The sequence below is a fragment of the Xenopus laevis genome, chromosome 7L (assembly GCF_017654675.1).
Source record: "Xenopus laevis strain J_2021 chromosome 7L, Xenopus_laevis_v10.1, whole genome shotgun sequence".
Lineage (NCBI taxonomy): Eukaryota > Metazoa > Chordata > Amphibia > Anura > Pipidae > Xenopus > Xenopus laevis.
The window spans coordinates 61,855,539-61,878,842 of NC_054383.1; the positions used below are offsets into that span (position 1 = coordinate 61,855,539).

A 23,304-nucleotide genomic window follows, 5' to 3' on the forward strand; every position below is an offset into this window, starting at 1 on the left:
CGGTAAGCTGTGAAGGTTACCATGACAACCAGGCGAAAGCAGACCTTAAAGGAAAACACAATTTAGCACTTGAAGAAGCTCTGAAGAAGCTGATTGGCTCAGCGAAACACGCCAGACTGAGGCGACATAGCATAGAGTTGCAGGAAATACCAAGTTTAGAACCTATATGCCGGCAGGATCATCCTCTGGAATCTAATAGCGACCAGGTTGAATTATATGTGACTGACCCAAAAGAACTGAATGTGAGTGCAATTGTTTTATATAAATAAAACAGTATTATGCTATTTTGGATTTTATAACCGTCTATTATGGATTTGTGTGGCTAGAGGGAGAGGGAGATCTGTGTGAGTAATTACTACATGCATTATACCAAACCATCGGTTTGTAAGTAGGCATTTTGGCTAACTAGTGGATGCTTTTGGATCAGACACAGAAATACCTATAGCACTAACCTGAAGGATTTTTTACTTCAAAAATGATCTTTAAAGGAGAAAATCAAAATAGGAAACACCTTTCTGAGCACTGGGTGGCGCTCTAAATGATTGAACATATTACACTATATTCGTTTCTAATTTCTGTTGCCACAGGCGCTGGTCTTTTTTTGTATTAGGGGATTTTACATACAGCTGGGAGACTGGTAAGAAGATCGGCAAGAAAGAATAAGCTTGATGAACTAACTTTCCTAAATATTTGTTGGCAGCGGTTGGTATGAGGTGTCAACAGTGTGGACACTTTCAGTCTGGGTTTGTCAGGAATTCCCTGGTTTGGAACCAGGGACCTGTTGTATATCTGCCACTACTTCGCCTGCTTGAGACTTTGACAAAGTGCCTTCTGTTTTGCCTTTTAAAGTTTACAAATGGTAAGCAGTCACAGCAGGCAGACTTTCATGTGGAGGGCCACACAAGGAGGTCACAAGCCACCAGTTCGAGGGGTTGACTTGAAGGAGGTGAATGTTTAGTTCTGTGTGTGTGTTGGGAGGACGGTGTGTCATTTTCACAGGAGGGAAGAGGAGAGTGCGGGGGGGGGCACAGGCTTGATCAAAACTGAGGGAGGAGGGGTTCATGAAGTGTCAGTGTGTGAGGGAAGGTAAAGTCAGGGCTGGGTGGAAGGTCTGTCACTTGTGGGGACATGTGAGGAGGGAGAACTGTCTTTTGTGTGTGTGTGTGTGTGGGGGGGGTGACTGTGTTATAATAGAGTTTGTGAGGAGAAAATGTAATGTTTGTACTTTGGGAGTGTCTGGAGGGAGAGCTCAGTCACTTTCAGGCAGGGCTCAGCTGACATTTTTCAGTGTTTGGGGGGTAAGTTGTAAGTGGACAGGCTGCCATTTTCTAGAGGGGAATAAATCTTGAGAGGGTGTCTTCATCTTGGCTATGGAGTATGTCTTGTGTCAATGAAGGAATATATATATTTGTTTGATTAGAGAATTGGAAAGGACTTAGTGGTATTTTTCACTTTTCACATACAGTAAGGGATTTGTGATAATTGTGCAAATATGAGGATATAAAGTAATACAATTAAAAGGCAATAGCAGAAGAACTGCCTGTTGGACAATACAGGTATAGGATCCCTTATCCGGAAACCCGATATCCAGAAAGCTCCGAATTACGGAATGGCCGTCTCCCATAGACTCAATTTTATCCAAATAATCCAAATTTTTAAAAATGATTATCTTTTTCTCTGTAATAATAAAACCGTAGCTGTTGTTGTACTTGATCCCAACTAAGATATAATTAATCCTTATTGGAGGCAAAACCAGCCTATTGGGTTTATTTTGTTTTTTAACAATTCAAGTTTATTAAGTATATCAGAATAACATTAGTATGACACAGGTATGTAATGCAAAGTTATCTTACAAGTGAATACAGTACAAATAATGATAGTAGATATAGCATACAAATTGTAAGCTTCGACTGGTCTAACATCTTACCGTGTCTACCTTGTGTATTAGGCAATTGGGTTGTTAGATGGCATAGGGGTTCATATGTGTGACCAAGTTGCTCACCCACTTGCCACAAGGACTTATACTTGTACCTTGATCTAACAGGAAGGTATTCTAATACCTGCTTAATCTAACTAAAGGATATGTGAGATTTGGTAGCACTTTGTGTGGTTCCTTGCTTCACTGTATCATCTGAGGTGGATATTCTAGTAGTTTGCAACGGGGTTATCTAAGATTAGGAATATCTAGGTCCCTGTATACTCTTTATGTATTTGCAAATTTCACCTTATACTGTGAGGGTTGGTTGAGCCTCTAGCCACTTGTCCCATGTTTTTGTAAACTTGTCAGGGCATCCTCTTCTAATATATATCAACTTGTAATGAGGAATTATGGATTTAACCTGCTTCTGCCACATGGCAAGTGAGGGAGGGTCTTGGGCCTTCCATTTCATAGCTATACATTTTTTGGCAGTGGTATATAAAATAGCTAAGAGAGTTCTGGTTGCCCTTGTTGGGACCAAGTCCTCCACTTGGTTAAGTAGCATAATCAATGGGTCAAGTTTAATTGGGATGTTTATCACCTCGGATTTGTAATCGGAAACAGAGTTCCGGAATTGTTGAATTTTGTTACATGACCAAAACATGTGCATAAAATTTGCCGGGGCCTGGTGGCATTTTGGGCATTCCTCCGAGTATTGCATAGAGATTTTATGTAGTCTGGAGGGAGTGAGATAGGTTCTATGCAGAACCTTGAATTGTAGTAATTTGTCTCCAGCTGCAACCAAATACTCGTGGTGTGAGTCCAGAATATCTAGCCAAATATCCTCATTTATACGAGGAATGTCCTGCGACCATTGACGAAGCGGAGTAAGTTCTAAGACTGAGTAAGATAAAATTAATTGGGCATAAAACGTAGACAGTGGCTTGGTTGGTTGTGAACCCCATCTTCTATGCGTCTCGAGGATGTGTCAATGGTGTGTCCGTCGACTTGAGTTCGGGACTTGGAACTTGTCTTTTAAATACTGAAAATCGCATATAGCATCCTTTACACAAACATCTTTAATGTACTTAATATTGAAGCTGGCCCACAGTTGGGGGTCTGGTACTGTTGGAAGCTGTGGTAGGTTTGGGTTACACCAAAGATGGGCATAGGGTGACATGTGGTTGGGAGGTCTCGGGAATAGCTGAAGAGCTGTACGCCAGGCCTGCACCACAGCCTTCATTGGTACTGTATTGTTGTGTGAACGGGTAATACCTCTATATAACAGGTTTTTAAGTCCCTCATATGATCCTATCACCCGAACCTCCAAAGTAGTAGATGGATTTTCCCTTATTGGAGAGGCCCACCACCATGCTGTTGTTAACCTGGCTGCTAGAATACAAAAACATGTTGGGTGCTGCCAGTCCTCCGTTATCTGTGGGGAGTTGTAGTTTTTCTGCCTTTACCCTGGGTTGGGTAGCCCCCCAATATAATTGTGTCAGGAGCGACTTAAGTTTCTGGAAGAATTGTGAGGGAACACTGATAGGGGTTTGCCGGATGATATACAAGAATTCTGGTAACATAACCATTTTCAATAGTTTAATACGACCCACTAAAGATAGAGGCAGTTTGTCCCAGGCTTTAATTTTGTTTTCCAGAGTGAGTATCAAAGGTTGAAGATTAAGGTCTATGAACTATGTAAGGTCTTTATGGACAGTAATCCCAAAATATTTAAAGGATGGGGTCAGCTGTAGCCCTTTCAGATCAGATGGTGTGTGAGAGTTAGGGGTATCAATAAAGAACAAGGTAGATTTCATCCAATTAATTTTTAAACCAGAATAAGTTGTGTGCTTATTGATAATAGATTGTCGCAAATAACGACAATTTTTCTGTTTGTGGGCCCAATTTAAGTCCAACAATTTCAGGGGACTCTCGGATTAGGCAGGCCATTGGTTCCATAGCAATGGCTAAAAGCAAGGGGGACAACGGACATCCCCGCCTCGTGCCCCGGGAGAGGGTAAATTTTGAAGAGACATTGTGATTCGATTTAACACATGCTTGAGGAGTAGTATATAAGGCTTTTGTCCATTTTAGGAAGTTAACAGGGAACCTGAGATATGCCATGATAGACCACAGATACGCCCACTCAACCGAGTCAAAAGCTTTCTCGTTGTCTAATGAAGCAATGACTCTTTCACCTTAGTTGTCATGTTTAATTGCTAGATTAGTATAAAGCCTCCTCAGGTTAATATCCGCTGATCTACCCGGGATAAACCCGGACTGGTCTGGGTGAATAATGGCTGGGGGGATAGGGGATAATCTCAGGGGTAAGACATTAGCAAATATTTTTGCGTCACTGTTGATAAGCGATATTGGCCGATATGATGTACATTGCGTGGGGTCTTTACCAGTTTTTAATATCTGGATAATCAAAGAACTGTTGGTAGAGATTGGCAGGGTATCATTATCACAGATGGTATTGAATATTTTTACTAGGCATGGTGCTAAGAGCGGACTGAACCATCTATACCACTCCATGGGTAAGCCGTCTAGGCCAGGAGTTTTCCCAGAAGTAAAGGAGTTGATGGCCTCGTATTCAAATTGTCGCTGTTGGTGTTTGGCAGGGGAGACATAGCAATGTCATGGATATACTCTTGGATAGCTGATTCCGGTATGGTTAATTTAGTCTTGTATAAGGATTGGTAGTAATTATAGAAAGAAGCATTTATTTTCCCTGGGTGTGTTTGAATATTTCCCTGTTCATCCCGTGTGCCTGGTATTGTTGTAGTATAAATTGGGTCCCTTGCTAGTTGGGCTAGTAATTTCCCAGACTTATCCCCAGATTCCAACAGATTTGCTCTGTGGTAAATATGCAATTTTTTTACCTCTTCCGTTTGCGCTACCAGCAACTTAGTCTGGGAGAGTTGCCAAGCTATTCTGGTATTCTCATTGGGAGTTCTATTATAGGCCTTCTCCAGGTCTACCACCATTTGTGTGAGATCAGATAATTCTAGCCTATGCTGTATATTGAGGCACTTGATGCGCGTTATATATTCACCCCGTATGAAGGCTTTAAGAGCGTCCCATACTACTGGGTATTCCGCTGTATGTTCATTAATGAGTAAAAATTCTTTAATACTAGATTCAATGTGATCACATAGCTCCGTATGAGTAACCCAATATTGACTCAGTCTCCAGATATTATTGCTTGCCTCTCTCCCCATTTGTACACTCACTAGGATGGGTGATTGATCTGATATCCCCCTTGTGAGGTGTTGAATGTCCAGTACCATCTGATTAGCTTCAGGTGAACCTAAGGCCATATCAATGCGTGACAGGGTAAAATGTGCTTGGTTGTAGCATGTGAATTGAGCAATCCCTGGGTTCCTAAATCTCCACAAGTCTTTATGCCCAAATGCGTCGAACCATCTATGAAAGGCATTATCTGTGCGGGAGGGTATAGGGAGTCTGTCAATTTGTTCATCCAACACTGCATTGAAGTCTCCTATTAACAAAAGCGGGGCGACAGGTAAGTTAGCTATCTTATACATAATAGTATAGAGTATTGCGTCAGAGAATGGTGGGGGGGCATAGATATTGACCAAGGTAATTAAGGAGCTCATAATGCGGGCTTGAAGTATCAGAAATCTGCCCTCTGGGTCAGATATTAGATGCAGCAGGATAAAGGGACACGTTCTGTTTACTAGGATTGTAACTCCTCTTGAATAGGTTGAGTATGTAGCATGATATGCGGCTGTCACCCATCTTTTTTTAAGTGTCATGAGCTTGCTGCCGTCTAAGTGTGTTTCTTGGAGGAACACTATATGAGGATTGTGTTGTTTTATAGATTGGAACAACAAGCTGCACTTTATAGCGCTGCCGAGACCCCTGACATTCCATGACATAACATTCAATCTAGACATTGTATAATATAGAAGAGATAAGGGCCTAGTAAAGGCCACCAGAGCACAGTATTACGTAGCATAATTTTCTAAGTCAAATACTGATACCACACATTTTCAGAAATGAAGCAGGTAAGGAGAACTGGGGGAAAAAACATAAACCATGAACACACCCTTACCCCATCCACCGCTGGCCCCAACATTAGAAGTGGAATTATCGCCCAAAAAAGGAACAAATATACTTATGGTCACAGTCTGCTGTCTTAGCAGGAATGTGAAGTCTCGGAGTCTATTGAACTTTGTGTCCCGTGCTCACAGGTAGACTAAACTTTCCCAACGGAGTGGGCAAACTGAAGGTTGTAGGTACTGCACAAATTCCGCTTTAACTTCGTGGTGATCTATTGGCTTTTGTCTCGAGCCAGTGAATTGCATCCTCTGGTCTTGTGAAAAAATGTGTTTGATCGTTCTCTTGAACCCTTAATCTGGCCAGGAAGAGCAAATTGTGCTGGCATAATATTCTCTTGGCTTCAGTAAATTTCAGGTGCTGTTTACGTACTTCAATGGAAAAATCTGGATAAATGGACACTTTTGCGTTTTGATGATCTCTCGTTGTTTCCTGGCTTCCGAGAGTGCTCGATCGCAGTCCTTGAGCCATTTCTCAACAAAAAGTTCAGGAGTGCCCCCCTCTGTCATTTCAGGAAGGCCCACTAGCCTGATATTGTTCCTTCATAGGCGATTCTCCATATCGTCTGCTTTAGCTGTAAGATCTCTTATTTGCTGCGTCATAACATGAATGTTGTCAGGTATGGGAGCTATGTTGTCTCTCTAGAGTGATGCGCCTTTCTGCCTCCGTGGTGCGCTCTTTGATTTTCTGCACATCGTGTTTAAGTAAAGCGAGATCTGCTTTGAGGTCGTCAAACTTGCTAATTGTGACCGCATGATTAGTAGAAATAAGCGCCATTACCTCTGCTAGCGTGGGCTGGCCCAGTATAACTTGTTGAGAGTCCTCACTTTGATCATGATATGGGGAGAGTGCGGGAGAGTTATATGGAGAAGCCGGAGGAGAGGTACCATCGCCACTGTCTTGAGCTGCATTGACCTCCATCTGGTCCCTGACATATCTCCCCAATTTCTTATCCGTGGATGCTGCGATATTTCTGCGGCTGGCACCTTCAGATGCTCTATGGGGCCGGTGTGCGGTGTTAATAGGTGCCACAGAGTTGCGGGTGCCGTCTTGGGAACCAGCGTGCAAGAGATCTGGCCCATTGCGGCTCACCTGTCCGCGATTCTTTTTGGTGCTTGCCATCAAGATTTGTGGCAGTCTTTAGCTGTGTCTGTAGTCCCTTCAGAAAATTTGTATCCCCACTGGGAACCGGGTTATGTCAGGATAAATTAAGCACGGGCACGGAGTTATTCCACTATGCCTCCATGCTGCTCGCGCGTAAACACGGCCCTCCCTGTTGCAGGTATATTATACGCTTGGGTAGGCTGACAGTAAGTCATTGGAGGCTATTGGGTACTGGGCACACGGATTTTGTTTCAGTTCAGTTTCAATATTCAACATGTCAAACAGAGTGCATCCACCCTGAGTCTTGGTCTATAAGCCGCAATCCTGCATGTAGCTAAGGGAAGGATAGTATGACCAAGTCTGCAGATTACTCCCTAGGAATTTCTCATAGGTTGTCAGGGGGTCTGATGTCCAACTCAGGATTGAAGGGTGCAGACTCTATGATATAGCCCTTATGTTGCTGTTATGACTGCTGTGTAAAGTCTTGGGCAGTTACTCCAAGGGAAGGAGTTAAGTTATGGCCTGCCTTGTAGGTGTCAAGTTGCTGACTACAGGACAGATTTCCCTTTGTAACAGCAGGACTCTGGTGTGGGGTATGGACAGGATCCTTGGGGTATTCCCCCACTTTAATATGAGGCCACTGTCCTTTAGGCATGTACAGGGGTTATGCTGTCTAGAGCCAGTGGGGATTCTGCACACAGATTTTGCCTTGCTGTGACATGAGATACTATGTGTTGGGGGCCCAGAACGCTGAAACCGCTATGTAGTGGCTGCTGCGGGCTGTAGATGGGTCCCCAGGCCTCCAGCACCCCTCACCCCTCTGGTGTCTCCACTGTAACGTCCGCGAAGTCCCCAAAGAGTTTTCTAGGGAACTGCGCTGGTGGTAGGGCCGCGGGCGGGTCACGTAATTACTCGAAGCCGCGGCTTCAGGAGTAGCGCTCGGCTGCAACCGGTTCTCTGGTTTTATAGAAGCTGGGCGATGCGCACTTGCTGGAAATGATTCCGGATGGTGCCCCAGCCCTCCTAGAGTGCCCCGGTAGGGTGTGGATGGGCTAAGTAGGGTGGAGGAGGCTTACTTAAGGCTGGAGCCCCGGGAGAGCCTCAGAATGCGGCCATTTAGCTGCGTGGTTGGCCACACCCTCCCCCCCATTGGGTTTATTTAATGTTTAAATGAATTTCTAGTAGACTTGAAGGCATGGCATGAAGACCCAAATTACGGAAAGATCCGTTATCCGGAAAACCCCAGGTCCTAAGCATTCTGGATAACCGGTCCCATAACTGTAGTGAATTTTGCGTGTTTGTCAGATTTAATAGACCGATAATGCCCTGTGTGCATCAATGATTGTCCAAGGGGAACTACCTTTGCTTGTACCAGAGAATACCACTTATATGCACTCAATGCTGCTAGTACTTAAACTGACCTGTTTTCTGTAAGAAATCAGTCCCTATAGCCTGTGATATTATTTTTCCTTTTAATAAAATTGCTATTTAATCTTATTTATACACAAACGACACACACACATACCAGCTACAGGAATTTTTTATGGTTTTGAAAAGTAGGGTACTATTACATATTACATATCGACAAAAAGCAGAATTCCCAGAGTACTGGCACACATGGAGATTTGTTATGGTACAGGTATGGGACCTATCTGAGAGTGCTCAGGACCTGGGGTTTTCCAAATAGCGGATCTTTCCAGAATTTTGATCCTTATACCTTAAGTCGACTAGAAAGTTAAGTAAACATTAAATAAACCAAAGTACAAGCTACTGTTTTATTACTGCAGACAAAAAGGAAATCATTTTTAAAAATTTGGATAGAATGGAGTCTGTGAGAGACAGTCTTTCTGTGATTCAGATCTTTTTGGATAATGGGTTTTTGAATTATGCATCCCATACCTGTAGTTCATGTTTACTATAGGCAAGAAATCTCATGAAAATGCTTTCTCGTTGCTGAAACATCATAGCGGTGATCCAGCTTAATATCAGGAAAAGAAGGCAATGTTACTGGGATTCATTTGAATTGCTGCATAATGTATTTTAGGCACGTGGAAGCATTTTTGGCAGGGTATATTTACCACAGGCAACAAATCTTTGTGTGTTTGGGCTATACTATAATATATAGGGATGCACCAAATCCACTATTTCCTTTGTGAAAGATTCGGATCAATATCAAACTGAATCCGAATTCTAATTTCATATGCAAATGAGGGGTGGGAAGGGGAAACCATTTTTTACTTCCTTGTTTTGTGACAAAAAGTCATGCGATGTCCCTCCCGACTCTAACTTGCATATGTATCAGGATTCCTGCTGGAAAAGGCCAAATCCCGAACCGAATCCTGGATTCCAAAAGTATGCCCAAAATGTATTTTTGCAGTTGCAAAACGCATAAAATGCCCTTAAGTAACAGCCCTAAGGGACGTTATTGGGGAGTGTAAGTTCAATCACCCCAAATATATCAAATTACCTTCCAGAGATTGTGGTATATGGGCAGATGTTAGCAGCGTCATTTGCTTGTACATCTCAATGATATAATTATCTAAAGATCGTCAAGTTATTCTGCTATAACCTCCAACCTGCTATGTATAGCCTGCGGGCAAGGAGAAAAGTGTATTGTAAGTAAATTAGACTGAAAACCCCCATTAAGCATGCACATCCACATGCATCTGATCCACTTGCTGTTTTTATTACCCTCTGACAGGATAAAATGTGCACACATGTACTTCACCTATTACATATACTCGCCTTGTACACCTATAGCCCAAGTTAACTCTGTAATGATAGCTACTACACCACCATTCTCATCCTTCCTCCCAAGTGTCCCCTGTTCTAGTATGGTGCATTTGCAGTAGATACATTGCAGGAGCATTATGTACTGTGCATGCAAAAAAACATGGTAGATCACTTCTGTATTTTGCATTTGCATCTTTCTCTGCACTAAAAATTGCAGCAAATCTCTGCACTCCAAAGCAAAGTGCAAAGGCCTGCTTCCCCCAAAGAATACCGTACTACCTGCGTTTGCAGTTCTCAGTGGAGCCTTGTACTTAAACACTTTGTTTGCCAAGCACACACACTGTATATGCTAGCAGACAAGGGCTCTATCTGCCAAGTACGTACTAGGAACATTATTGATCAGATTTGCACTTCTCTCTGCATTGGTGGCTTCTACTGCCTCTGCATAGAGTTACAAGCATGTATGAGTGAGTGGGATTAAATGCATTAGTGGGATTACATGTATGAGTGATATTATGCATATATGTATGAGTGGGATTATGCATATGAGTGAGTGGGATTATGCATATGAGTTAATGGGATTGCATGTATGAGTGAGTGGGATTATGAATATGCATGAGTGGGATTACATGTATGAGTGGGATTATGCATATGAGTGAGTGGGATTATGCATATGTATGAGTGGGATTGTGCATATGAGTGAGTGGGATTATACATGTAGGATTACACATACTTAATAAAGTTACATTACAAAACAGTGAGTGGGATTACATGTATGAGTGAGTGGGATTACATGTATGAGTGGGATTATGAATATGCATGAGTGGGATTACATGTATGAGTGAGTGGGGTTACATGTATGAGTGGGATTATGCATATGAGTGAGTGGGATTGTGCATATGAGTGAGTGGGATTATACATGTAGGATTACACATACTTAATAAAGTTACATTACAAAACAAAACTTCTGAGCAAGGTTCTCAGGCGTAGCTGGATATACAAATATAAATGATGATGTAGCTGATAGAAAATGGCCGCCTGGTTGAAGCAGATCTTGCATTCAGGAAAACACTACAGTGCAGGCTAACCGAGGGGAAAAATACAGAGACAATGATGCATTTTGTGTGGGGACTATGTGCCCAATTTAAAAACACGGCAAGGGTTTATAGAGTTTACATGTCCATTAATGTAAATGCTTATTTGCATAGTAAAAATGTGTTATATTTGGTATATGCTGGGTCTTTTTGATATATATTGAGAAGTAATGCACACAAGATAGCAGCCAATGCAAGGGAGAAATTAACCAATGGTCTTTGAATTTATGTGACTGCTTACAAGTGCACAAGCAACCAATGAATTGCAAGGGGAGGGCAGTATCAATGTCCAATAAGAACAAAGTAAGGGCAAAGCCTGACAGTGATGATGTAATCATATAGGAAGTGCAGGTTTAAAACAGGCCACTCCCATCCTTCAGAAAACTGATCAGAAAAACAGGAGAAGGACAGATTTAAATGGTATATAAACTAGCTTTTACAATGACCTTTTTCATTTTTTTGATGGCAAATGCGTTTTCTAACACAATGAGAGCATTTTTAGTGGTTTCATAAGATTTGGACATTGAAGGTGAACAACCCCTTTAATTATGATGCTTTTATCCTCTCTCAACGTTTTTAAAGGATGGAGGATGTTTATGTAATTTTTGGCACCAGTATTTGGCTATGTTAAGCAAGGCTACGTCTGGTCTGAGAATAGGTTTGAAAGACTCTTTTGTATGCAGAATCAAATTTTTTATCCATGGGATTTTTCAGTGAACCTGATAAGATAGTGTTCATAACAGTTTAACAATCAGTGGGTATTCTTTAGGAGGTCTGATTAAGTAATTCTCCGCTATACGGATTCTTTTCTTAAATGTATTTTAACTTTACTTTGGGGGGGAGCTCCAGGTGAACTTTCCCTTAAAATATACTGGGTAACTATATGAATGTTGTACCTCTAGCTGCAGCTTTGGGATATTTTTTTCTTATGCTTTTTTTTTTCTTTTAGGAGGTTTGTCCCATTGTTTGTAATCTTAATGAATGGGATATATACTAAAAATTTCTTATATTAGTCTTCTTCTCTGTCTGTTCCTATTCTGTGTCCACTATCTTTTTTTTTTTTTACCTAAAATGTATCCACTTTAGACAGTAGTTGAAATGTAGGTGTAGGAGAGCATTTAAATTTCTTCTTGTGTGGATAGACATCTTCTTCCTGAAATGGTTGAGACATAGAGAAACAGCAAAAAGTTGTTAAACAGTGCTGCGGTAATACCCTACTCCCTACTACAACTAGGTCCAGAGATCTAGACTCTCACCCATAATTGGCCCAGGAAAATTACTTCTCCAGGATAAAACTCAGAGGTGTTACTGGCCTTGAAAATGTGAACCACCTGCTGGGGTTGTAAAACCTCAAAGATTAAAAATAAAAATGGCTAAAGCTGGCCATACATAGGGAGATCCACTTGTTTGGCAAAATTGCCAAATAAGCGAATCTCTCCCTGATATGCCCACCTTGAGGTGGACGATATCTGGATGATCCATATTTTTAAACCTGCAGATCAACATCTGTCCCAATTTCATCCAGATATCGATCGGGAAGCCCTTTGGAGGGTCCCATACACTGCCCAATAAGGTGGTGACTTAATCTGTTGGTAGTTTATATTGGCTCGGGCCCCCCACTGCACATGCAAAACTCCCTCTGGCCCCCCTCCCCAAGCCATAATCCGCCGCCCTCCCGAGCTGCAACCCAGCCCCCCTCCCCGAGCCACAACCTGGCCCTTGCATCTACCTTCTTTTGCTTTCAGCTGTGCTGGGGGGCCAGGGAGGGGAGGGAGGAAGCGGCTTCTACTCAAGGACAGATCTGAGCCGTCCAGTTCAACACTGCTTATGCTATAGGCTAGCACAGCCCTTGCAATACCTGACAAACAAGACACATGCTACACATGCAACCACTAATGCACTAGCCAGTTACTGCACTTGCAAAACACTGGTCCACAAGCCAGCCATTGCTAGTAAGTTGTAGCACAAAAATAACCCACACAAAAGGTAAAAAGGGATTGGCCCAAAATACAATCCAGAAGAGAAGGGGTTAAGAGACAAGGCGTAGGGATAAATGTGCCATGGTTGTCTGTCAGAGCAGGCGGAGTGTAAAGGGGACCTTCCTGCTGCTGCATTTCTTTTCATCTTGCAATTAATATTTTTAATTATATACAGTTAGATTAGAGATTTAGTCCAACCAGAAGGCATAGAGGCTATTTCAGAGGTCATCATCCTGTATGTTAGTTTTGATTCCATTAATATGATAAAGGGTTAGCTATATAGGAGTTATTGGAGGATCAGGTAGAATAAGAAGAACAGATAATAATGCAGCTAATTTATAAGCAAATACGACTAAGATGTTCTTTCATTTTACACAATTCTTTTCTGTTCCCACCAATATTTCATGCATATTACATTCCCCTCATTTAAAATTTTCCAAGATTTTGCACATTTTTGATCTCATGAGAAACATAGAATATGGCTTCTACTATAATTCAAAGTAGGGGCATCATCACATAACTAAAATAGGGGGGACTCTGTGCCATATGGGTAAGGAACAGCCAGCCTATGAAAGCATATTTGATTTGCAATACAGGTATGGGTTGTGTTATCCAGAATGCGTGGGACCTGGGGTTTCTAGAAAATGTATCTTTCTGTAATTTGGATCTTCATACTTTAAGTATACTAGAAAATCATGTAAACATTCAATAAACCCAATAGGTTGGTTTTGCTTCCAATAAGGATTAATTATATCTTAGTTTGGATTGAGTACAAGAATACTGTTTTATTATTAGAGACAAAAGGGTCATCATTTTTAAAAATCTGGATTATTTGGATAAAGTGGAGTCCATGGGAGACAGTCTGTCTGTAATTTTAAACTTTCTGGATAATGGGTTTCCAGATAACGGATCCCATACCTACTAACTGTGAAAACATTTTTTTAATATTTAACCAAAATGTTTCCAGAGTTGGCTAAAAGAACACAGATGCAGATCAGAGTTTGGGGGGGGTGGAAGAAAGGACATTTGGACAGGACATCTTTTATTATACATTTTAAAATGTAAAGGAAGTTCTAATTATATTAAGAATAAAATTATCTTTTGAGTTTATTTTACCTGCTTGCTGTGAATGCATACAAATATGATATTAAATCTGTGATTTTTTTTCTGCAGGTGAGGGACTCAGCGTTCATGCCTGTCTTCTTGCAGCATGCAGTCCATATCTTGCCAAATTACTTACATCTGCTTCTGAGGCATCACAGCTTGATACTGATTCTCCAATTCAAACTGGCTCCACTGGACACATTCTCACTGTACCAGGGATTCCTAGCCATTATCTATTACCTTTGGTCCATTACATGTACACATCAGAGTTAGAAGTCACTCCAACAAATGTACATGGGGTACTAGAAGCAGCACGAAGACTACAGATACCAGAGCTAGAAGAGTTGCGTTTGGAAGGAGGAAGACTTGTGAGGCCAGAATTATCCAGGAAACTAAACAGAGACTGTTTTAGTAGTTTAATACTACCACATGCCTCAGAGACAGGTAATGGTAAAGAAATATTCACAAAGGGGAAAGGGGCCAATATAGGATCAAGAGGTAAAAGGGGAGCATGTAGCTCACTGCCAGGATTGATTAAAAAAACATTGTTTGAAATAAAGAACCCTATTGAAGAGCCTGCGCCTTCTACAGCACAGACATATTTTCAGTCAAGAGAAAACTATGAATGTGCATTTCAAGATTCTGGTACAAAAGTCAATGTCGGTGCAATAGACCAAGATACATTGATAACTCAGCTTTCTCCAGACAGTCCATTAATTATGCTGAATTCTCATCAAAAAAGGGAAATACTGATAAGTGAACATGGGGCTGACCCTGTCCCAAACAGGAAGAGAGATATTCAAGATGACAAAATGTTTAAAGAAGACAAAGAGAGAAAAGAAGCTGGAGAGCAAGCAACAAAAGATACTAATACAAACATTAGACAACTGAGCAGAATAATAAAGCTAGACCGAGGAGAAAAGCAAGACATGCCATTAATGGATGAAAATATGGAAAAGGGTTTTAAAAATAGACAAAGCAGCATCATGAATTCAAGCTTAACCATTCAAGATTCTGTGCTTAAACAAGCATGTCAAAATAAAACCAGTTTATGTGCAATTAAGCTTAAGTCAAATGGCCCTACTCCAGTCCACACACAAAGCAATATACCAGTGTGTCCAAAGCAGCAAAGAATAGTGCAGAGTCATCTAGAACCTGACAGAGGTACTGTAAGGCAGTTGTTTAAACAAAGGTTTGAGGAAACTGCAGCATTGCAAAAGGATATCTGTGTTAAATGCGTTATTGCAAACCCAATGGTAAAAGCTTCACTACAAAACAGCACAGTAAACGTGGTAAAATTGCAAGATATAGGATCAACTGATATGAACACAAAGAAAATACTTCCTGAGGAAAGATTGGGAACTCAGAGTGCTAAAAGAGACATAAAAGTATTATCTCAGAAAAATATAGGTGATGGAATAAAGAGAGACTGGTGCGCTGATGAGTTTGAACAGAAAGAGGAAGCAAAGCGGAACAAAACAGAAAGTGAGCTCTGGTGGGAAAAAATTAATGAGGTAGAATCACCAACTTATGCGCAGTTCCCTACTGAGCAGCTTGAAGAGTTGGTTGAGCAAATACTTTGTGTACCTTCTCCCAGTTCTTCAGAAGTGGATGTCGGTGGTAAAAGCCCAGTTCCCACTAACTATGTAGGTGTGTGGCCTGATCCATCTTCAGAGTCAGACACAGAGGTTGATATTTTGTAATTAAAAACAACACTGTAAAATCATACAGTTGTATTTCAACTTATCTTGCCAATATTTCCTTAATTTATAATAGAAACATCTTGACAATACCAATAGCATACTAGGATGTGTACCTGTTCATTAAACCAGTCATTTTGCCTCTTAATTAATGCTGGTGTACAAGTCAAAATTCCTCTTTGGGGGGAAAAAAATGAGAGGTTTAAATTTTCTTTTCTGTGAATGTATGCTTTAGTTTAGTACACCTTTAATACACCTGTCCAAATGCAGGACACAACTAACTAGGTATTTATTTTACCTTTTGTACAACCTAGACAAGATGCCTAAATAACTGAAATGGTATCTATAACAGTCTGTACCAACGGGCATTATTATATGCATTTGCTGTGTTATAAATAAAAATCTATTGCATGGAAAAGAGCATATAGAAATGGTTTTAAGGCACTATAGGCAGTGTTCACTTTTTCTGTTTACTTTAAGAATATGAGTTCTCCTGCATCTTTTCTATGAAGAAATGAGCATCTATCTGCTATTGATAAGAGTGACCCTATTTATGAATTTTAATCAGTTACATAGATAAATCAGGTTGAAAAAAGACCAAAGTCCATCAAGTTGAACCCTTCCAAATGAAACCCAGCAGCCATACATACACACACTGACACTGACCCCTCCATATATTCACATAAATTATATATACCCATATCTATACAATAGATCTTAGTAGCACAATAGCCTTGGATATTATGCTTGTTCAAGAAATCATTGAAGCCACTTTTATCTGTTATCTACAAAATCCCCCTATATTCTTCTCAGTTAAGGAAGCTCCCAACACACTGCCATGGGGAGGCCCATTTATCAAAGGTCGAATTTCCAATTCATGTGAATTTTTTAAAATTTGAATATACTCCTAATTCAACTGGAGGTTATTTAAAAAAAATTGTATGGCTAATATTTAATCAAATGGTTCCGACCCGAAAATTGTAATAGTATTCGATTCATACAAATCATATTTTTCTCCTGAAAAAAAAACTCAAATGTCAGAAAGGCTATTTACATCTCCAAATAGCTCAATGGACCTCTGCCATTGACTTGTACATGATCTCGGAAGGTTTTAGGTGGCGAATATTTGAATTAGGACTGTTTCCATGGTCGAGGTGTGATAAATCTCACATTCAAATTTACATTCGAATATGGGGAATAGAAAATACGAATGTTTGAATTTTGAAACTTGAAAATTCGAATTTACTATTAACCCTTAATATATCTGCCCCTTAGTGTATAACTTACATTTATATTATTTTTGCCAAAGTGCATTTATCAATATTAAACCTCATTTCCAGTTTACTGCCCAGTTTTCCAATTTAGTCAAATCACTTTGCACAATATTGTATCAGTACTTTCAGTGCCCTCCTCCAGGTCATTAATGAAGAGCAAAGGACCAAGTACAGACCCCTGTGGTACTCCATTAACGCTACTGGTCCAATTACAAAATCTTCCATTTACCACCACTATTTGTAATCTATCTTTTAGCCAGTTCTCTATCCAGGTACAAATACTATGTTCCTTGCCAACATTCCTTAATTTAACCAGTAACCTATCTGGCACTGTATCAAATGCTTTAGCAAAATCTAAGCAAATCACATCCACTCCCATCCCAAAATCAAGGTCCCTGCTCACCTTCTTATAAAAAGAAATTAAATTAGTCTGACACACAAACTCACAGTATTATGATTTGCAATAAAGTTCAGTATATTATACATTAAGAATCCTTTAAAAAGCTTTCCTACCACTGATGTCAGACTAACTGGCCTATAGTTTTAAGGCTGAGAACAGGATCCCTTTTTGAATGGCAGCACCATATTTGCAATTCGCCAGTCACTACCTCACCTCTAGTCATTTGTTTATGCTACCGTATACATAATATTATAGAAACTGAAAACATTCATCAAACCAGCCCTACTGACCAATGAAAAATGTTTGTGAAAGTTCTCATTCATCCAGGTCACGGTATATCTATAGAAATAAGTCAAATCAACTGGACTTGCTGTGTTTTTTTCTTGAAGACGTTTCACCAGTCATCAAATTGGCTTTCTCAATTCAGAATAACTTGTACATAGGATCTTGCTTCGCTATATATCCTCTGCAATGTTGCTCCAATCAGTATAATCTGTTTATCATAATACACAATGATATTGTTAGGTGTTGATTGTATTAGCAAGATTGGACTTTTTATGTGTTATTAAACCTTCCAGGGAGAGATGCTAAAACAGCAATGTATGTGGCAAACAATAGATGTCGCACCAAACCCCCCTCCCGCCTCTATTCAAACTTGGTTTTTCCGTTTTTACATATATGGCTTCTTTAACACCTCTTACTGGTAAAACGTCTTCAAGAAAAAAACACAGCAAGTCCAGTTGATTTGACTTATTTCTGTAGATTGAAAAGTTATTTGGTAGTGGCCACTCTATGCCAGTAAGGAGATTTATGAGGTGATGTGCTTTTCAGGTGTGACACCAATTTTAGTGATAACCTTTAAGGGCCCTGACAGGCGAGAAGATTAGCCACCCAGTAAATAATTTCCTCTAGCGAAGGCAACTAATCTCCTCCAAATGCTTTCCCACCAGCAATAAAGTGAATCATCGGTGGGAAGAGATCCCGCAATGTCACAGATTCATTTTCATAGTGACACTGAACCACAATATCAGAAGCTCATTCCACTGGAAAATAGTTAACTATAGTTTCTATTTTCACCCTTGACTTCTACTAAAAATATCTTTTAGGGCAATGGCACAGAAAGTGATGGAGGAAAACAGTCACCACTCTTTCACCTATACAGTATGACACAATTTACAAGCTGATACCAGTATTAAATGTAAGTTTATAAATGCAATAAATGGTAATATGAGAGAGCTGGAGGTACTGGCAGGGGATGAGAGATATGATGCAACTGGCATTACTGAAACATGGCTGAATGAATCATATGACTGGGCAATAATTATAGGAGGCTAGCTTTTGTTTTGGAGGGACATGGGAAATAAAAAAGAAGTAGGGATATGTCTGTTTGTTAAGCAGAATATAACCCTTTAAGTGCCAGCAGAATTTTGCATTTAATTTGCACTCACTGCCAGATGTTTTTTGAACTCTTTGTGCTCTCTCAATTTAGGGGTAATTCCTTGAAAACAGTTAGAATAGTTTTTTATAGTGTTGTATGTATACTTTTATTTGTATAGCGCTTCTTGAGGACAAAGCACTCTACAGCAAAACAATAAATTAGTAGTAACAAATAAGGGGTCACTGCAATAATAAGTAAAAATAAGTGCATTATTAGAAATACAAATCACATATAATACAGATTAAATGCTCAGTGTCGAGGAGAAAAAAGGATGGGGGACCCTACCCCATAGGGTTTACAGTCTAAATGGGAGAGTAACTTATAGACACAATTCGGAAGGGTACTAAAGTGCTGTTGGTTAGTGTATGCCAGTTCCCAGTTCAAGTGTTATCCAGGTGCTTCCAGAGGTAGTCTTTGAGTTTAGTTCTAAAGACATTGAAGTATTATTCTCTCCAGAGAGATTCAGGAATGGCATTCCAAATATAAGGAGCAGCAAGACGGAAGGGTTTGACACAGGAAAAAGCAGTGGGGTGCAACCAAGCTCTGCTCTGAGAGGAGGTTTCTGCCAGAAACATATAGAGAAACGAGATGAGATGTAGTTGAGTGCAGAGGAATGAAGGGCTTTGAAAATTATGAGGAGTAGTTTGTAAGTTATTCTTTGTTTTATTGGAAGCCATGATAATGACTTCAGCAGGGGAGGGGCTTGTACCCTTTGATGAGAGGAGGAGAATTCTGGCAGCAGTGTGTAATATAGACTGTAGAGGGGAGAGATTGGAGTTAGGGAGGCCAGTTAGTAGAAGGTTACAGTAATCTAGTTGGGATAGGATGAGAGCATGCATGAGCATCTTTGCCATAGCAGGTGAAAGAGAAGGACATAGTTTGGCAATATTGTGTAAAGAAAAAGTGAGTTTTTTTTAAAATCTTGTTTTGAGTTTTTGTGAATTTCCATATGAATTGAAACGGGATTTAGTGCTCTATTCCAAAAAATTCTAAATTGCTATTTTTCATGATATGGGGATTAATACCAAAAATTTTTTTATTTAATGTACAAAAATCCAGCTGCTTTGGAAAGCTTTATCTCTCTCGAATGTGCCAATACCAGAAATGTATATTTTTTGGGAGATTTATTAATAGGGATGATCAAAATATTTCGCTGTGTTTCACCTCAAAACCAAATACATGAAAAATGTTATGCAAAAAATATCCATTGACTTTAGTGTATTAGGTCAGATTCGACCACCACTTTTTATGATGTCTGTTGATATAAAACTTCCAGCAGCACACTACCAAATTTTCAAAGCACTGCAGCAAAAAACAGCATACTTTAGTCAAAAAATCCTGGAACAGAAGGTTTACCCCAGAAAACAATATATCTTTGAAAAGTACACATCCTGTTTGAATACAAAAAGAGTAAGTATGTCTTGCTACTCCTAATCAGCAAAAATCAATGCTTTTCTGAACTTAGAAGTTTATAAAAAAAGACTGTGAAAATTGTGAAAAATCATCTCAAAATTTTAATTTGCAACTTCATATCTCCCATATACAATTACATACAAAGAAATAACATCCTAATTATGAATGCCAGGGGTCCACTAAACAGTTTGATGCACATAGTGTATAGGATTACCATAGTATCTGGGCATGAAGGTCTTTTCAGCTACTGAAAAATCAACACATTTACTACATTTTATGTGGGTAAAGCTACAAAAATATGTTTTCCCCCAAAACCATATATTTTTAGAAATTACACACTCATGCAAATCTAAAATGGGAAACCATGTTTTTCTACTTTAAACTTTTTGCAAAGTTTTTTCCCATTATTGGTGGTTTTGATCAAATACCTGAAAATTGCCTCAGTGCTTTCACTGTCCAGCATGTTATCTGCTACATATCATTAGGTATCAAGAAGAAAGACCCTAAATATGAATGCCAGGAGTCCACCAAACTGGTGCCCATTCTGCATAGGTTTACCATAGTATCTGGAATGTAGAGACCCCAAAATAATAATAAAGAAATATCCCTTTGATGAGAATGATGCAAAATTTTGGGATGCTACACCGAAAGTAGATGCGGCAGTAGTGAGACTGACTGGCTAAAAGAACCACTTTGCCAATGGATGATGCAACAGTGTTCTAAGGAAAAGTGCATAGAATTCAACTTGAAAAAGTCATACAGTGCAGGGGGGCCGCATGTAGATTGGCAGTAGCAATCACTTCAGTTTCCAGGGCTCTAAAGGTCTGGCTATCAGATATAGAAGAGGCATTGTCCTCAAATGTGAAAATACCAATGTTACTAAAAATGTTGGCAGATTGCAAAACAGCTAGTGATTTCATGTCAGAAGCTTTGGTGGATCTAGTACATTTCACAGCGAGATCTATAGCACTTTCGGTAGCAGCAAGAAGAGCTTTATGGTTGAAACCTTGGGCCGCTTCAAAGTATAATCTGTACCAGCTTCCGTTTGAGGGAGAGATGCTCTTCAGAGAAAAACTGGATGCAATCATCAAAAAGTTTCTGAAGAAAAAAGATTAAAAGGGGAAGATTCGAACTTCCATTTTCTAGAGATAAGGATAGATTGTTTAGATCATCAAAACAATAAAACCTGGTAGAGAATATTCCAGACAAACTTCATGGAGATCTGGTAGCCAGATTTCGAGAGGAAATACCAGAAGCGCTGGTGTTTTTTCTTCCTCAGCCTCTACATCACAGCGACAATGAAGGTGTCTTGGCTCAGACGGGAGCTCAAGTCTGGGCCGAAAAATGTGCAAGATCTCTGGGTATTTTTCTAGTGAAAAAAGCTTCAGAGCACTAAGACCATTGTAAGATATGAGGAAGCTGAACAAATTTCTGGAAAAGAGAGGTTTCAAGATGGAGTCGTTGAGGTCGATCGTTCAGGCCATCTCAGTCGGGGATTGGCTCACAAATATGGATTTAAAATATTGTCCCAATCACCAAGAGTTTTTTTCCAAGATCCTAGTAGTGCTCATGGCCAAGCTAAGAAAAGAGGGTATAGCGGTGTTTCATTATTAGACGATATCCTGGTGACAGCAAGATCAGAAAAAGAAACAAGTCACTACACAAGAAGAGTATTAGAATTTCTACAGGTGCATGGATTGATCGTCAATATAGAAAAAAGCAATTTGTGTCCGACAAGGTCCCTGACATTCCTTGGTGTATATTTTCAGACAGAAGAGAACTTGGTGAGTCTGCCATGCGAAAAGCAACAAAAGGTGGTTCAGGCTGTAAAAAAATTCAGACAGATGTAACAGTGCGCCACTGTCTGAAAATTTTGGGCCTAATGTCTTCAACAATTCAGGTAGTGAAGTGGGCAAGATGGCACTCAAGGTATCTGCAAAACTTCCTATTAAGAAAAATGAAGGATCCACAGTTGAACCTCAAGACTTAAAAACAAGTTAAAGTGGTGGTGCAGCCAAGAAAACTTAGAAAGAGGTATGTTTTTAGAAGAACCAGTTTGGACAATCATAACTACCAATGTGTCTGGACTAAATACTCTTATTTTGACCCGCAGATACTGTGATGGTTCCCCAAGTAAAATTCCAATCTTCCTAGAGGAAGTTCTGCTCCTTAAAGAGAGAGAACACTATTTGAGTGCTACTCCAGTCAAGCAAGTTTCTGATATCATATTCTTTCTGTTAGAAGCTCGTTCCTGGGCAGAGAACTTACTGTGCAGTAGATCTCCTTTAATCTATAATACTGCTCAGTTTCTGTTGGCATTCCTAGATGAATTTGCCTCAGTTCCCGGCTGGCTACCTCTCGGCTATTTGCCTCAGTTCCTGGACCTGTTACCCCTCAGCAACTGGTTACTCAGAAGCAGCCGCTGCCTACAGCTCCAGTGGGGCTTTCCCAGCAGCCACCGCTGCCTACAGCTCCACAGGGGCCTTCCCAGCAGCTGCCTCTGCCTACAGCTCCACAGGGGCCTTCCCAGTAGCATCCGCTGCCCACAGCTCCAAAGGGGACTTCTCCGCAGCATCTGCTGTTTACTGCTCAAGAGCTGATTCCCCAGCAGTCTCAGCTGCCCAAAGCTCCAGCTAGGCTCCCCCTGCAGCTGCTTCCTGTACCCATGCTGGCTCCTCGCTGGCTGCCTCCTGTAGCCGTGCCGGCTCCCTAGCAGCTGCCTCCTGTACCCGTGACGGCTCCCCAGCAGCTGCTTCCAGGAGTAGGGCTTCTGCCATGTCCTGTGCCCCCAGGAGTGGGGCTTCTGCTGTGTCCTGTGCCCTCAGTAGTGGGGCTTTTGCCGTGTATTAACTCAGTGACTATGGCTACCCAAGCTTTGTCCTCTAAAACCCAGGCACTCATGAGGGTGGATTTGCCAGTTCTAATGCAAGAAACCTGGCCACCCATGAAGGTGGTTCTACCCACAGCCTTATATAGTTGGGCACCCGCAAGGGTGGATTTGCCTTTCCCGATGCCAGTACCTGGGTCACCCGCGAGGGTGTCTTTGCCTTTACTGCTGCAG

At 40.6% G+C, this 23,304-nt stretch overlaps 1 protein-coding gene across 3 annotated transcripts in view; it reads left to right on the plus strand.

Moving 5' to 3' along the window:
• Positions 1-16,136, plus strand: part of LOC108696306 — an 89,180-nt gene extending 73,044 nt beyond the window's left edge. For all 3 annotated transcript variants that reach the window (XM_018225561.2, XM_018225560.2, XM_018225559.2), the window contains exon 3: positions 14,088-16,136. In XM_018225561.2, coding sequence (XP_018081050.1) covers positions 14,088-15,721 — 1,634 coding nt within the window. In that variant the 3' untranslated portion in view covers positions 15,722-16,136. The remainder of the gene's footprint in view (positions 1-14,087) is intronic.
• Positions 16,137-23,304: the final 7,168 nt, after the last annotated feature.